Source organism: Primulina tabacum, chromosome 9, assembly GCF_025594145.1.
Source record: "Primulina tabacum isolate GXHZ01 chromosome 9, ASM2559414v2, whole genome shotgun sequence".
NCBI lineage: Eukaryota > Viridiplantae > Streptophyta > Magnoliopsida > Lamiales > Gesneriaceae > Primulina > Primulina tabacum.
Window position 1 is genome coordinate 37,676,387 of NC_134558.1, and position 16,808 is coordinate 37,693,194.

General features: G+C 35.3%; 1 protein-coding gene across 1 annotated transcript; it reads right to left on the reverse strand.

Annotated features, from left to right (window-relative positions):
* Positions 1 to 43: 43 nt before the first annotated feature.
* Positions 44 to 15,361, reverse strand: LOC142555840 (sister chromatid cohesion protein PDS5 homolog A-like). The gene is given in 34 exon segments (XM_075666949.1): positions 44 to 494; positions 585 to 678; positions 680 to 947; positions 1,196 to 1,353; positions 1,434 to 1,496; positions 1,958 to 1,995; positions 2,108 to 2,194; positions 2,304 to 2,355; positions 2,815 to 2,882; positions 3,381 to 3,485; positions 3,574 to 4,197; positions 4,263 to 4,343; positions 5,239 to 5,385; positions 5,551 to 5,701; positions 7,514 to 7,713; positions 7,835 to 7,966; positions 8,082 to 8,199; positions 8,323 to 8,459; positions 8,538 to 8,597; positions 8,681 to 8,830; positions 8,973 to 9,099; positions 9,180 to 9,334; positions 9,939 to 10,121; positions 10,227 to 10,418; positions 10,512 to 10,560; positions 10,682 to 10,831; positions 11,154 to 11,299; positions 11,397 to 11,542; positions 11,618 to 11,834; positions 12,063 to 12,281; positions 12,359 to 12,485; positions 13,241 to 13,422; positions 13,504 to 13,707; positions 15,120 to 15,361. Coding segments are annotated over 34 exon segments (4,959 nt in total). The 5' UTR covers positions 15,216 to 15,361; the 3' UTR covers positions 44 to 461.
* Between the last annotated feature and the right edge of the window lie 1,447 nt (positions 15,362 to 16,808).

Here is a 16,808-nt window from a genome sequence, read left to right on the forward strand (position 1 = left end):
AACGCGGCGGTACAAAACAGGTCCAAGCTTATGATCACGTGTATGCCAGAATAAATAAATAATTCTCAAATATTTGAACAGAAGATTTAGTTCAACAACAAATCTTAAGAAGCACAATACAAATAAAATAACCTAACTTTGATGAATTTTGGATATACATTCAATCAGGAAACTAAGCTACATAGACGGCTAAGGTACCACGATCTTTTGATGTACATAGACCTCACAAGTTACAAATACATAAACTAAATTGTCATAACCAACTGCAGACAAAGTGTTGTAGGAATGAAAACTTCTATCCTATAACATGAACGTCTATGGTATGTTTTAATCTACTGCAGGGGAAATGCACTAAATTTATATCCGTCGCCTGTTCAGCGGCGATATCTCTTAAAGTCAATTTACTTACTGCATAATGAATGCTGGATTGCAGAAGCAGGTTAACTATTATCTGCATGGCCTTATTTTTTTCCAGCACGTTGTTTCCACGTACTCTGCATTCGAAAAGAGAGAAGATAAGTATGCATGCGTCAATACAGAAAAATGCATGATGCTCAGAGCATAGAGCGGAAGTTGTGGAGCACCAGAGTCTCGTCATCAGAAAGCTCTGCATCAGCAAGAGAAGTAGGCGATTTCTTGTCAGCTTCATCTGTGACTGCGGGGCCATCCATGGTGTCCCGTTTCTTCATCTTCTTGGCCAGCTTGTTCTTTTATCTGATCTAGATGCTTCATGTCTGAAGAAGAAACTGCTTCATCATCAGATCCATCAGCATCGAGTGGAGATCCACCAACATGATCACTTTGAGTGTCTTCAGAATCATTGTCTTCCTCTTTAGACTCTTCTGCATCACTCGAACCCTTCTCACTATCTTTCAGTTGTTTATTGTGGATGTCAGATGGCTTCTCTGCGGATAAAACCTTACCAGATTTTTCGTTCTGCTCCTGCTCTAAATAGTTATGAAACAACGGGAAGAAAAAGTCAAATCAATAGAGAACATAAAACCTGTAAAAACTGAAACTGACAAAAATAAGCATACTGCAACAAGACCACTCGTAAATGGTAAGTGAGAGCTTTTAATCTAGGTATCCACCTATAGTAACAAATTAAGTGAGGTAAAATCAAGCATTGCCAAAAGCAACCATCAAATATTGCAAAACTGCTGGATATACGATGGCCAACAGTTTGATTCTTCACCTGAATCTGTTTCAGTCATGGAAGGTTTGGTAAATTCAAGATTAACATCTGGACTTCCCCCACTTCCCATAGAAGATTTGACCTTTAACATAGTCTTTTGTTTTTGCTTAGGACTTTTGCGTGGAGTTCTTTTCCCTCTGACTTGAGATGATGGAGATCTGCAAATCCATAGAATTACATAATGTAATAACAAGCAAAGATGTAATTTACGACTGCTGGGTGGCAATAACCAACTTACTTCTCTTCAGCTTTTTTCTCCAGTTTTATGCTTCCTGTAGCTTTGCTTTTCTTCCCAGATGATCTGCAAAGTCAATGAACTAAGAACATATCCAAGTATCTAGCCTCTGGCAGCATAAAAAGCACACTCAAAGATGTATAAAATGATCAACTAAAGAAACATAACCAAAAAAAAGTGAATGAGGCTTTGTCATCCCTAAATCTATGGCACTATAAAGATGCTTAACAAATACTCAGTTTCCTATGCATCATTACATGGGCATTTTGAACCTTAACTGTGATTTAAAATAAATATAGGACGATTAAAATAAAGCTGTGGGGTAAGATGGACGTAAGGGTGACTCAAAATCCACTGAGGCAGCTTGAACTTCCACTATTGTTATTCTTAGTTCCAAAAAATTTCACCAGAACACAAATTTAAAGTAAAACTCATAAACAGAAATTGATGGAGAGAGGAAGATGAATGATTGAATGCGCATCACAAACGCATCACTGTCTGTAAAATATTATGAAGGCAACACTTACGCTCCTTTAGGACGGAAGCTCTTTGATGAACTAGATCGCTGCACATGATGTTGAAGACATTGTTAAGTCTCGTGCAAGAAGATTTACTTAACAGAATTGATGATAAAATAACTTTCTCATAGGACAAAAAATAGTTAGAGAGTGTAAGACCTTGTCACTTTTTTTGCCATTATCAACGAGTTCCCAACGTTCTTTGTCTAATCTAAGAACTTCCACATCTCCATCCTTGTATAATATCTTCAAACCAAATTGATCGAAAAAAGAACTGTCATGATATTCTAGCAAGAAAACAGGAAAATAATTCTACAGCACGGTACAAGATTATGAGGCTCAAAATTCAGCTCACCACGTGCTTCTTTTTCTCCGTATCAAAAGATTTCACAATACCTTCGTAAAACCTATTAAAATTCAGGAACAATTTTAGGATTGCACTTAAAAGCAGTGAATGGAAAATTTATCCTACCAACATGAAACATTGACAACAGACTGCAAGTTTAGGATTAAGTGTCGGTAAATCACGATCGGTTTACCAAACCTGGAAGATGATCATGCAGCCATAGAAGGATAAACTGTAAAGAAAATTATATCCCCAATTCCTCATTTTCTTTGTTATTGGTGAAGGTTGGTGGTGCTATGAGCCATGAGGATTAACAAGGCTTGGTGCTAAAACTATTCTCATATAAAATTAGAAGCAAGGGTTAATATGCAGACTGATTCTGAGGAAACACTTCAAGAGTGTTAATATTACATGGAGAATGTTCTGATGCTCACCACAAGAATGATATCTCAATTCCGTTACCTCTGGAAACACAATTGTGAAATGTAGATCATAGAAATAAACAGAATTAAGAACGTACTGCTTATCCATCGGCCACCAAACTTTTATCGTGCAATCAACTAAATCCTCCATGGAACTTTGATTGTCCTGGATTGTACAATAGAACAAAATAGAAACAAGATTCAAGTAAATTTAAGTTAAACAGAAGATATGATTTCTTTTCGAACAGATGCAGTAAGAAACTAGAAAAATCTCATAAATATATTTGGAAAAGAGAGAATATTTCTGATCCATATACACCATTGGTTCAAGAAACAGTCAAGTTCAACGCAGTTGTAGATCCTATGTTTCAGAAAAATCCAACCAAGTCTTTGAACAGGGATCGGGAAAATTCCAAGCACCACTGGCGAGCCAGTCAAGCCGTGAGCGTGGGGAAATCAGCTTCCATGCTGTACATTTAATTGATTAACTGTGTTTTCCCACCAATCATTGGTGCATTTGCTAGGTTTCATAGCTCGTACATACTCTATGTCAGTGTACCGGTAAATGATAACTTTAAAGTAGAAGCAAGTAAGGTTGGAAACATAACATGTCTGCATTCACATATAAACCATCTAAAAAACACTGAAGATAGGACAAACCAACCTTTTGTAATCCTGTAACACTTTTTTCTTTTTGCTTCTTCACTGATCCTAGGTAGGAATAATTAGTTCGGTGTGGGCTAGAAGAATCAGTGATTTTCTTAGGCTTCTGCACGATATTAAGGAAAAGTGAGATCAAGAAATAATAATCATGAAGCATCACGCAAACTACAAAATTCATCAGTGTAAGTGCATACCTTTGCATCAACACTTGATTTATCAAATGCATCATCATCTCTGTAGGTTCGTTTACTTTTCTTCTTTGACACAGAGCTGGGTTTATTTTTTATACAATCAACTAACAACTCTGACTCTGGAGGTTCAGAAGGTTTTTCTTGCACAGAATGATCTTCTGAACTACTTGGAAGTTCCTTGTTAATTTTGTTTGAATCATTAACAATTTCTTCCTGATTTCCATCAATATGCCCCTTGGAAACTTTTGGAGCAAATGCTGGACGAGACTTGTGAGCTTTAGCAGATGATGACCTCCGACGTTTAGGGACAGGAACATTGGTTGTTTCACCTAACATTGATTTCCTCTTTTGAAGCTTTTGGCCGCTTCTCTTTTTGTTGACATATTCATGACCATTGCTTGATTCCAACTTGCTACTTGTACCCAGATCAGAATTTATTTCCTTAACCATCTCCAGGATATCAAAATTACTCCCTTTTGCTGCTTCAGCAGGTGAAGACTCACTCTTCACCTCTTTTCTTGTCTTTGCTATTTTGGCCTTCAGACGTTTCATTAACTTGCCCAATGGCATTTCACTGCCCTCACTGTCACTGTCCTTCATGATATCATCCTCAGCAATTTCCGAAATCTGAAGTTGAAAAACTTACTTTAGTTAATTGAAAACAGCTACTAAACACTGCATAGAATTCTTACAATTCCATTAGCTTCCAGTTGGAGTGATTCAAAGTGAGCCAATACATTCTCCTCAGCCAACCAGGTCTTTGCTTCACCAACCTAGCATACAACAGCATGAGAGGTCATCATAAAGATAAATTTTTGCCCCGTCGGTGTAAATAAATGAACACCAAACATTTATCAATGAGAAGAGCACTTGGAAAAGGTCATGACTCCTAATAAGCACATTCCTGAATGCGACGAAGTGCACATTTAAGCACACTTTTCCACTGTTTTAGGTATGATGGATCCCACTTGAATGAATGCTTTCAAATTATTCTTAGAAGTTCTCGACTTCGACAACCGCAAATCATTTTAATGATCTTTGATATAATATAACCATTTTGAAACATATACATCCTTAAGGGGACTGAATTATCCAAGAAATAAAGAAACCTCAAAATATACCAGCAACAACACCAATGTTCCTACATGAAACTTCCAGAAAACTAACTCATGCATAAGAGAGAATCAAGGTAGCACACCACATGATAGTAGCTTAACCATTCAAAATTTACATTATAATTGAGCTGAAATCAGATTTTTATGCAGAGACTTAGAGGAGGACCAAATGCCTAATATAAAACTGAAAATGAAAAAAAAATTCAAGCTGGTAATTTCACTTGACAACTCAACAGAAATGTAGTAGATGACACTTGTTAGGAAAACTTAGGCGCACAAAAGCAACATAAAAAATTTAGAGCTTTGGTTGTTAGCAATTAGCATATACCTAACTACATTGTTATTACTCCAAATTACTAATATTAAGAACATAGGATACCAAATGTAACCCAGTATGACAACTGAAAGAGAAATTTCATTTAAACCAAACTTGCTTCAGATCTAAATATATCCTAGTAGGGAGAAGGAAACATTGATCATCTTGCTATTCATTCATCTCATTTAGACACATGGTGGATGACAAGTATGGAAAAGAGAGTTTAATTACACGTACCAGGGAGTCGCTATCTTCTTTCTTCTCGACCAATTTATAAAGCACAGGAGGTAGGGTCACTGATGCACTTGAGTTTTGAGGAACGGTTTCTTTTGAAGCTAACCTCTTGATAATCGACATTCCGAGATCGCATAAAGCATACAAGTTCTGTGATATATAATTTCAAATTATACCTAGAATCAGAACAACAATGCCTCACAAGCATTCTAACCATAGCATTCTTCTCATTTTATTCTTGTAGTTTTGACTCTCAAAAAAATTTTCGTCGGTTACAGCATTAAAAGACAAACTCCATAATTCTTGGTATCAAACCTTGGATTTAGTTGAATCAAAAGCATCCTCAGAGCGCTTGATTTGTAGAAAAATTGAATTCAACAATGAAGTGCTCTCCTCGTCCTTGCTAATACTGACTTCAGACTTACCATCTCCATGTACCAGCATAGACAGAAACAAATATAGCTGCCTGAAACAGATATAATATAAACAAAATGCATGTAAAAACTCCACTGACAACCATAGCAATGCAGGTATGTCATAGTCTTGTTATTACTGCAATTTACTGGGACTAGCACTGATTCTTGTTGGATTCATCTCATGCATTTCCACGAGAATGTGAATTACAGTTCTTTCAGTAAACAAACATAATGAATGCAAATTGAACAGTAGGATTAGGATCGTTTGTGGTTTAGCCACAGAGCTAAAATAATGCACGCTTGGACTGAAGCCAAGTGCGTATCATACAGTTAATGGCTGCATACTTGCTACATGTTTAACAAGGATCCTGAATAGCATAACTTTAACATGCATCTGTTTTGTACCTACTAAGAGCACATCCAGTGTTAGCAGTAATACCTGTTATATTTCTATGCATGTCAGCAACTAATCTGAATCAAGAAACCGAAAAATAATACCACATATGACATAACAAACTGAAACATAACTGTTCAATATACACATTAATAAAAACATTCTTGTTTAGTGATTCCACTTTCAATGTTGCACTCCTTTTTAGAACCACAAAGCTTTAACATCTAAAAACCAAAATGAACAAAAAAACAAAACAAAATATAAGGCATACCTCCCTACTGTCAGAGCTTAGGCATGATAGAAGACACTTTTCACAACCATCCATAGTTCCACACATGCAAACCACAAGACATTTCAATAAAAAAATTTATGTGTATATACTTTGGTAATTTGGGTTTAAGAAGTTGGTGCTTTGAAGTTTCAACAGCAGCAATGCGCCTCAAATTCTCTCCAACATTTTTTTTCTTGCAGAGGTAGAAGGGATCACCACATTTTATCTTTCCAAGTAGCATTATTGATTTTACAGTCAGTCACTTTCACTCTTCCATCAAATAGAGTAGAACTTATCGAGGTCAACCCTTTAAAGTTACGCCAATAATCTACATCGGGACTTTACAACATAGACAATCGAAAGTTCTATACTTTCAATTTTAATTATTGTCTATGGGATGACTTCCTGTTTACAATCATCCAAATGTTACTGGGAATCAAAAGGCCCACAGAAATCAGCAATATGCTGTCGGAATCACACTTTAGAATCCTCAGCATTGGCCATAAGGCTGTAAAAGTTGCATTTAAGAGTAGAAAATAAGCACAAAATACATTTGTTTCTAATTTAATATGAAACCTGACCACAATGGATATCATCTAAATAATGTAATATGTGGTTCTACCGTGATCAAGTAAATCAAATCTCAACTATTGATTTTATCTACAATCATTTGGATTCAGTGGTTTTGCAGTCCCATATCAAATAAATGTAAATCAAGACTTCAAGAGCCATATAAAATCTTACGACACATACGATAAGCTAATAATAATGAAGGGTGTTAGTTGCGAGTGATTATACACTTAATCTGAAAATTCCAAAACAAAAGTTCACAAAGACCGATTTGATGATTTTTAAACACAGTTACTCATGTTTCTAAATCCCTCAACACATGATCCACATGGGCTTAAATTTAAAATTGTCATTTCAAATTCATATATCTATAAAGGATTTGAAAATCTATGTGAATCCACAACAGAAAATTCAAAGGAAAAAATTCAATCGCGATGCAGCAGCCATTGAAAGAGGTAGAAATTTCAGCGTGAAAACCATTAGCTCACTTCTAATGCCAAAAGTTTGACTATTCACAACAAGACTTCAAATAAATAATTACAAACTGTGTATTCTTTACATGAACTGTTTTAACTTCTTTGAGTGACAAACCATAATTGAAAATCATAAATGTCAATCCAAAATTACCTGTACAAAACTTCAAACATTTTGACATCTTTGCATTCATCAACATTAGGAAATGTACGATGATGAGCAAGGGAATGGACCACGTATGGGAGAATGTATTCTGGATAAAACTGTGAAGAAATTCCATCAGCCTGTGAGAGAATTTGGCGTGCTCTACTTTGCCAACACATCTGAATGATATCACTCAAATTGCGTTTGTTCTGTCATATATATGAGAATTCCATTAAATAATTTCATAACATAAATGTTCTAAGGTGCAGATTCATTTTATGCATCTATCTATATATATCAAAAACACAATAAACACGAAAGTGCACATACCTCTTCCAAATCAGACTGCTGGGAAGTAAAATCAAGCAGGAAGGCACAGGCATACTTGGGATCTAAAATTCTGTCTTTTGCATATTGATGAACCTTGTTGAGAAGTAGTCTATTTACCTCAGGAAAATCATCCTACAAACACCAAAGAGTTGAGAGAATGAGAAAAACATCAATTAAATGCTTTAAGGTAACAGCAACTAGGAAAGTAATCCACAAGAAACCAAATATTTTCATGCAAATACTCCACCTCCGATGTTTTCAAGGTCAGATAAAAGACATCAACAGGAATTTTATGATCCCAGTGTTTGGATAGGCGAAGCACAGCTTTTGCTGCAGCAAGCTTCAAATGCGCCATATCAACCAAACTGCAATGCGGAAAAAAAACAATATTAACTAGAAGCTTTTAAGAAATCTTAGGTTAGAAAGACTAAAATTGCAGGAACACAACCTCTGTATAGAAATTCGTATAAGCTATACTGCCTAATTACCTTGATTTAATATCCCTTGAGTAATCACCAAATGTAAGTATATTCTTGAGGATTAGAACAAGGTCATCAATACCAGAACGAAGGTGAGCGTCTTTGACAGGCAAATAGCTCTTGACCAAAGCTTTAACCCCAAAAATCTATACACAATTCCCAGCATGTGTGAGCAATATGAACAATATTTAATGGCTGAAATACAAATAATCTGGAAAAAAGACCTTCAAGGAACAAAGTTCACTTCTACCATCCCAAGAATCATTTGCCTGGTCTCCTGCTACCTGAGAGAGATGCAAGTTTTACATTAAATTCTTAACAATAAAAAAGAATACAGGACGTGAAATTCTAATCTGAAAAAGCATACTTGGCTGCACTCCAGAATGTTTTCCTTAATGAACTTCTCAACTTCCCTTTCTCTTGTTTCGAACACTGGCATAGCAGCTTGAGCTATACAACCAAGAGACTGGAGCACAGCAGGTAAATGTGACTTATCTTCAAGCATATCAACCAGCCTCTATTTATTCGACCCAAAAACACAGACTGGATCATCAATATTTACCAAAAATCACATGCGAAAAATAACAACGTAAAATAGAATAGAGAAGCCGCAGATGAGAACGGGATAAGATAATAGATTAACATAAGTAAATGGAAACCTTGTAAAGAACAGAAAGTGACATGAGTCCATCATCTTTTGTTATGGATGCCAGTGCGTGGACAGCATATTTGGCCTGCCTTCGGCTACCCTCAATGCATATGCGCTCAAGAATAAGGTCTAATGATCTATGAACAGAAGTACATCATTTAAGAAAAAACACAAAATAAAATGAAGATCAATGCCAGACATATGGTAAGATTCAGACCTTGACGAAACTCCCAGCTGTTCACGGATAGTTCCCCCAGCCTTTGCAAGAATATGCAAAGTACCTTCCTTTATTATTTCATTGTCATCCTCGAGAAGATGTACCAAATCTTCTTCTATCCCAGCAAGCATCGAAGGACAAAAACGTGCAAGAATCTAATCATGGCATCATCAAAAAAGTATTTCAAAACCCGAAGTTACAAAAATAGATTGGAGTAAGAAGCACAAAATATTGATGTAAACGTATTTTCCTGTGGCTGAGGACTCGATAAAAAAATAGTTTGTATTTTTTCCTTGGACGTTCCATGGTTATAATTATAAACGAGATTCATAATGAGTGCCAAGCCAAAACAGGAAATCAAAGAGTCGTATCAATGAAAATTTCATTTAAGCTGAACATGATAAACGCGTTTCAGCTCTTAAATAGCTTATTTTGAGGTTTGCTTCCAGCCAACCAACCAACATAAGCATGACAGATATTATTGAATATTTATGTATGAAGAGTTTTGAGCGATTTCAATGTAACACATGGATGAGCATCTGAATGGAAATGACCCTTACAATCTACTTGATGCAGACTCATAGGTACTGGTTCAGGACTAGATAGTGATAGTTAAACTGGGTTTGGGAACACGTTTTTGAGTCATTTTCTGCCCAATATAATAATTAACCAGAAAGATATACCAAAGTGTAAACATCATTGTATCATGAAACATTTGATAACTATATACTCACACACTGAATCATCTAAGAATCGTACCACTAATATCGTCATGCAGGACAAAATCAACTCATTACTCCCAGATGATTTCTGTACACCAGCCTCCAGAAGAATTTCTTTAACATGATCCTTGTTGAAAAGTAAACAAGAGCATTTCAAAGAAAGACTGCCCAGAAATTCGTAAAGCCGATGCTTTGGGCCAAGGATGCTTAATAAATCATCCTGCATGGGATTGAAAAAGCCAGAGAAGCCCTCACACATTGGTTTGCAAACACTTATAAGCTAAATTCTTTTTTAAAATGATTTCAACATCAGCAAATATCTCACCCGTGAATTACAGGCTTGAAGCCAGCCAGTGTTTGAATCAAGAAGCTGTGTCAAAATTTTCCACATGTTGGAATCTTTTAATTGGTCGAGAAGCTGAAAATTCTCCTCTGCCTTTGCTGGATCAATGAAATAGCGGGACATAACACGGAAACAGAACATCAATTTTTTTTGAAGCTCCGCCACATCACCTTCCTGAATATAAGCCAATATTTAATATTATTTATCAAAGACCTTAATAATATTACTAACCACGAAATCAGAAAAGGATAACTCATTATCACAAACCTGAGACGACAGTCTAAGGGATATGTACTTCTGCATCTCTTGCTGCAACCTACAACACAATTAATAATCCCAAGAAGCCGGCTGCTATTATTTCATGCAAATTGAACAAAATATGAAGTTTATCAACAAAAGCCCCAAAAAATTTGTAAACAAAGGGGCTTTGGGCATACCTTTGTTTCTGCTCCAAAATCTTCTCAAGAGCCTTAACTTCAACTTTGTCAAATCCAGAGAAGATCCTTATCCAATTTAGCACCTTATCTTTAATGGAAAAATCTGCTGGAAACAAGGAAAGAGATAGGATCGGTTCAACTATATCTGACCTGCATGAAAGATTATGACAGTCAGCATGACATGAAATAGCAAATCTGCAAGGCAAAAATTATCAGCCAACTGGTATATCATCTAGCCTATGTAGTATGTAACGTTTCCTTCAGTAGTTTGAATCTAAATAACAACTCCATGATTTATCATAACATGGTGCAGTGGAGACAGTTATTAGAATAACAAACTTCATAGTTCATTCGTAAGGAGTTGATCATGAAACACGCTAATTTATTTGAAAACTTTTATTCAGGCCCTTTATGCACTTAATGTTAATGGAAAAAAAACTAAATCTACTGCAACCACAAACCAGCAAGTTACCTAAAATCTTTATCATAAAAGCATCTCAAAATTTTCCCAACAATCCAATCATATTCAGCATTCTTTTTTGAGTCACTGGACTTGTCAAAGCAAGATGCTCTGTAGATGTCAGCTAATCTCTCTAGAGTATATCTTTTGACCAGAATCTGCATACATATAGGCAAAAATAAATTGGAAATGAGCACTGCAGTGGCCAAATATGAACCACCAAAAGGATGCACATACAAAATTAAGCATACATACAGATTTATCACGAAGACGTTCTGCTACCAGCTTGATTGTTTCAACCTGTATAGATGATAGGGCATGGCATGCCACATCACAAACAACACAGACAACTTGCTTGCGAACATTTTCATCATAATCTAACAATCGATCACTGAGTGCAGCTGGAAAATATTAAATATGAAGAATCAAATACCACACAAGTATATAATTGGCAACAGCAGCTCAAAATTCCTTACAGATTATTTGAGGAGCTTCGACTCGTGAAGGATTTGCGAGAAGAAAAGTCTTTACATGCTCAAGGACTGACATTCTGACCTCCACCACTCTATCAGTCATCCTTTTCAAGAACTCCAAAAACACAGGCTGGAATGAGTCAGAAATAGTAGATTCTGGCTGAGTAAAGAGGTCACCCACTAATCCCACTGCTTTCAAACGAATGTCCAGTTGATCACTCTGTTGACGCCAAACATATCCAATTATGACGAGTAGAAGATCTATGAAAATAACTCTAGAAACAGATACCCCATCACAATCATTAGTCATTGTTGCTTACTCTAAAACAATAATACAGATGACATCAAATTCAGAAAGAAAAACATAATCCGTCAAGTCATTGCATTCTGAATATTTTGTTTGCCAACATAGAACAGAATAAAAGCACAAAAGAATTTGAGTGTTAACCAGAAGCTCTCCGGTAAGATAAGGAACAACTCCAGATAAGATTTGAGGAGCACAACGGCCAACATCATAGAGTACTCCATGATAATTAATCTCAGAATTCAGGAACTTCTTTTCTCCAGACATTGATGAAATAATAAAATGTTTTATGCCAGGTTCCAGTTTTCCCGCACAATGCTCTATGACATTCATAGCAAGCCTCCTCGCAGCTGAGTTTATGTTCTAGCAGCAAAAGTTTCAAAGTTAAACTCTTGTTGGAAAGGCATTCAAATTGGCAAACTCAAAACATATATTCTTACCTTCTTGTTCGGGCCTAAAGCAGACAGTATACTAAGTAAAAGGTTCTCTGGTACATCCTCGCTTTCTTCAAAGAGAACCTCCATAATTGTCTGCATTGAAGTCAAAGCATTCTCGGGATGCTCATCACTGCATGTGGAGAAAAAACACATCCTTAAGTCCATACACACCGTAAAGCCATCATAAAGGATCCATATCAATTATCTCAAAAGATATAACTTTGTTTTAATGAAAATTTTCAGGAATCAACTTCTGTATAGCAATATTTAAGGTTAGATTCACAAGCTACATAGAACAACTGCATTCATTTTTGTAGCAATAAGAGGTCAAAATATGCACTAAGGTTAGATGCACCATATAATTTTGACAGCATCATATATTCTCTTTCCCTTTTACAATGTTTGAGAACTTTGCATTGAAAAGGATACATTACAACCCCCCCTCGTTCCAGCCCAAACCCTGAGTCAGTGAACATCCAAAGTGATGTCCAGAATGTTATTTTACAGTATTTTAATTTAACAAGCAGCTATCATACGCAAAGGAACATATATAAAAGTGATTAGCACCTTCTCCTCCCCCTCTCAGGTCTTTGCAGGCGAGTAGAATGTACCACAAACCAACATATTTTTCCAAATATTCAACATTTAAACTGAACAATTTTCTAATAAATCAAGGTAGGTGCATCTATCAATGAAGAAAGAAAGTTAACAAACAATGAAGAGGCACAGCATTTCATTTTGTGCACAGGTGTGAAATATCCAAAAAATATAACATACTTTGTCTGAAATGGGTTGACATTCATAGAGAAATAATAAGCTGGTAAGAGCCTTGTGAATAGACATGATTTGACTGCGCATAGAGATTTAATATCAGATGGACCGTACCTAGCAACTTTGAAGAAAGTATTGAACATTTCATTTACAAGATCATCACACTCAAGATCCAGCATCACGACACAAGATCTATATCTTGCCAACGTTTCAAGAATTACTACTCTCCTTCCAAATGATGGGCCATTTATATCATTTAAGCCGCTGAAAGTACCCACAATTAACTCAAAAATATCCTGTAATAGATTAAATAGCAATCGGTTAGAATATCCTCAAGTTGATACTTCCATTCGATCGATATTTTAAGTGAGATGTACCTTTAGAACATCATCATCATAAGGAGCCTCTGGTGCAGTAATTCGAGTTATTTCACAGATACATACAGCTACAAATAGCTTAACCTCTCGATCTTGATGCTTTACAAGTTCTGGCTTGGCGATAGAAGTTAAAAAAGCATCCATGGACTCCATTACGGACTTTGGTGGTGTTTGATCTAGTTCGGAAAGACAAGATGCACCTTGCTGCATGTGAAGGAGACAGTTATAACTGTTATTAAGCAAAGCAATAAGTTGAGAGTCCAAATAACTTAATGGAGGCAACTGACACAAAACACTTCCTGTTCTAAAGTCCATCAGAGCCGAGTAAAATTTTAAGTTTGTGAAACCAAATTTCTGGGGTATGCAAAACCAAAGGTAATCATCAAATTTATCTGTGTAAATATATACATAGAAAACAAGAATACAAGGACGGGTGGACATCTCCGATTAAACTGTGTAGCCACGGGCCGGGAATTAATAAATCAAGATCTCAGAAGTTAGAAGTCACTGAGTAAACTAGAGCATTGATACATAAATTTCACTGAAAACTGAACATGTTGAAGGAGCTAACAAGTAACAGGAAATTAATGTGCAACACGTCAAATGACCCCATATGATAAAATAACTCAAAATATTATTGAGACACTTAGTTAAAATAGCCCAATATATCTCACTAACTATGCTAAGTTATAAAGACGTTTCGTTCATCGTCCACACTAAACCATATCAATTTCTAAAACAAATTATTGGCATAGGGACACGTGATGCCTTCATGAAATACATGATTTTCCCTTCTCCATGACTTTTACTTGGTCCATTTTAATCAGGTACAACTACACAAGGCAGAGTTTTTTTTAAAAAAAAAAAGTGTTTATACAACAGAAGCTAGAACTATGCTTCTATACAGAAGTGTTCATATTCTTCTCTGTTTTGCATAAATGCACAGATGCACAAGCATGATAAAAATCAGGAAAGGGGGTCTTGAAGAGAATAACTTCAGAATCCAGTGATTTCCCTTGTATGCAGTCACGTGTTTTAAATGTCCCCGAGATCAAACAAAGACATGTAAAAATTACTAGTAAAAATCTAACCCAAAATAAGAAGATTTACTATTTATTGATATTATTCAAAGTAATATTCTTGCAAAGATGAAGCTTTCTGCCTTCAGTCCTCCTCCCATCCCCCATCCACCACCTAAAAAGAACTAGGACAGAAGAAAATGAGTGAAGCAAAACAATCAGATTCAGACCCTATAAAAAAAAACGACAATGAACCCCAACGAGCACCAAGTAGGGCTCGATCGAAACACCAGAGTGCTCCTGCAAGTTGACCTCATGGACATACAAAAAAAGGACAATCAGAACACGACAGAAGTTACAAAGTTGAAATACAAAGACTCGAGCTTTTCGTTTCCCACGAACAATTGAGCTGAATAGTTCCGCGAAGGAACCCTAATTCCCTACCAATTTCACGAAGCCTCGACTTTCAAAATGAAACAAACATAAATCCACAAATATGACTTCGCACCGAACACGTCAAAAAACGCACAAAAAACATGCTTCCACCATAATTCAAACGCAAGCCAGGCATTTAAATTGCAAAAGGAAACATTTTACCTTCAAGACCTTAATGAGAGCGTCTTTCGAAGCTGGAGGACTTTCCAGCTTCTCACCCAGCTCTCTCAGCTGCTGTTGCAGCTGCTTAAGAGCCATAAAATTCAAAATTTCTCACACCTTGGAATTTCAATCAGCAGGATTCACTTCGTTATTTTAGTGTGTTCTATTGTGTGTGCGAATTGGGGCTTTTCATGGATGGTTCTAACAAGTGAGAAAGCGCGGCCGTTCAGGGGTTCACTGCCCACAGTTGAAGTCGATATTTAATTTTGAGGTTTTTTGCAATTATGCCCTTCTAATTTATTTTATTTTCACTTTCAACTCCCATCTTTTCTCTGTCTTTCTTCCATGAATAAATACAACCTTTATTATTTTTTTTTTTCTCGTGAATCCTGAAGATAATTATTATTATTGTGTTATATATTATGTTTCAAAAAAAAATATGTTATATAATTTTGAAATAACCGGCTAAGATTTAAAAAAATAGTTATATATAATGCGTGATCTTGATAAATATAACATAAAATTTGTGTGGATAATAACGATATATCTTGACTTTAAAAAATGTTGATCTTCATGTTTGAAAAAAGTTAAGGATCGATTTTTCAAAAATGCAATTTTATAATAAATATACCACAAAATGGGTTAGAAATGGAACCAATTAAAGATCATCGAATTTTTAAAAAATGATTCTTTACCCAAATATCTCTTATTTTTGTCAAAAAAATTTGTAAAGTAAGAGATTTTGCTCGAAAAATTATAAAGAAAAATATAATATCAAAGCATGATCAACAATCGGTCATTTACGGTGTGTGATCTTGATGATATATGTGATATTAAATATTTTACTCAAACGGATAGTTCGATACTGTCATATCGATGATATCAATTTATATTTCACATTATGTAACTTATAAGCATTAAAATATGTTAATAATTTTGAAATAACCCGCATATATTGAAAGTTAGTTATATATAGTGTATGATCTCCTTGACATATGACATATGTGATACAAAGTAAAATGGATGATTCGATGCTACCTTGCGGATAATAACACTCTAGATTGAATATCATATATCATATAGATTTTAGATGTTAAAACATGTTGATTCGCGCCGACATTTCGAAAGAATCTAGGTTTAAGATTGAAATTTCATATACAAGCAAACTTCTCAAAAATGCAGTTTGTAATAAATATACCCAAAAAGATGTTTAAAAATAAACCGATTACGAATAGCTGAGCAAATACGAATCATTTGTTTCAGAATCCAAAATGTGAAGATTGAACATTGCAGAAGGAACGCAAACCAAGTGACGAATGATTTGGCTCGACATAGTTATTGGCAACGTAGACAATTTTACTTGCATGTTATTCCGATTGTTTATTGCCAAAGTTGTAATTCATGACTTATTGAATATGTAATAGTAATGATTTTAATCAAAAAATAAAAAAATAAACCAATTAAAGATCGTCTCTTTTTTAGGATTTTGTACCCAAATAAATCTTTAATATGGTAAACAATACTGTAATGAATAAGTTATTGTGGTCAAATTGTAAAGAAAAAAATTAATATCATTATTTTTCAAAAAATTTGTACTGTCGTCGAAAAACCAAATTAGATAGACTAGTTTTCCATTAGCTCAAATAATTTTTCGACTATTTTTTGTCAAAATCAAATATGAACACACGT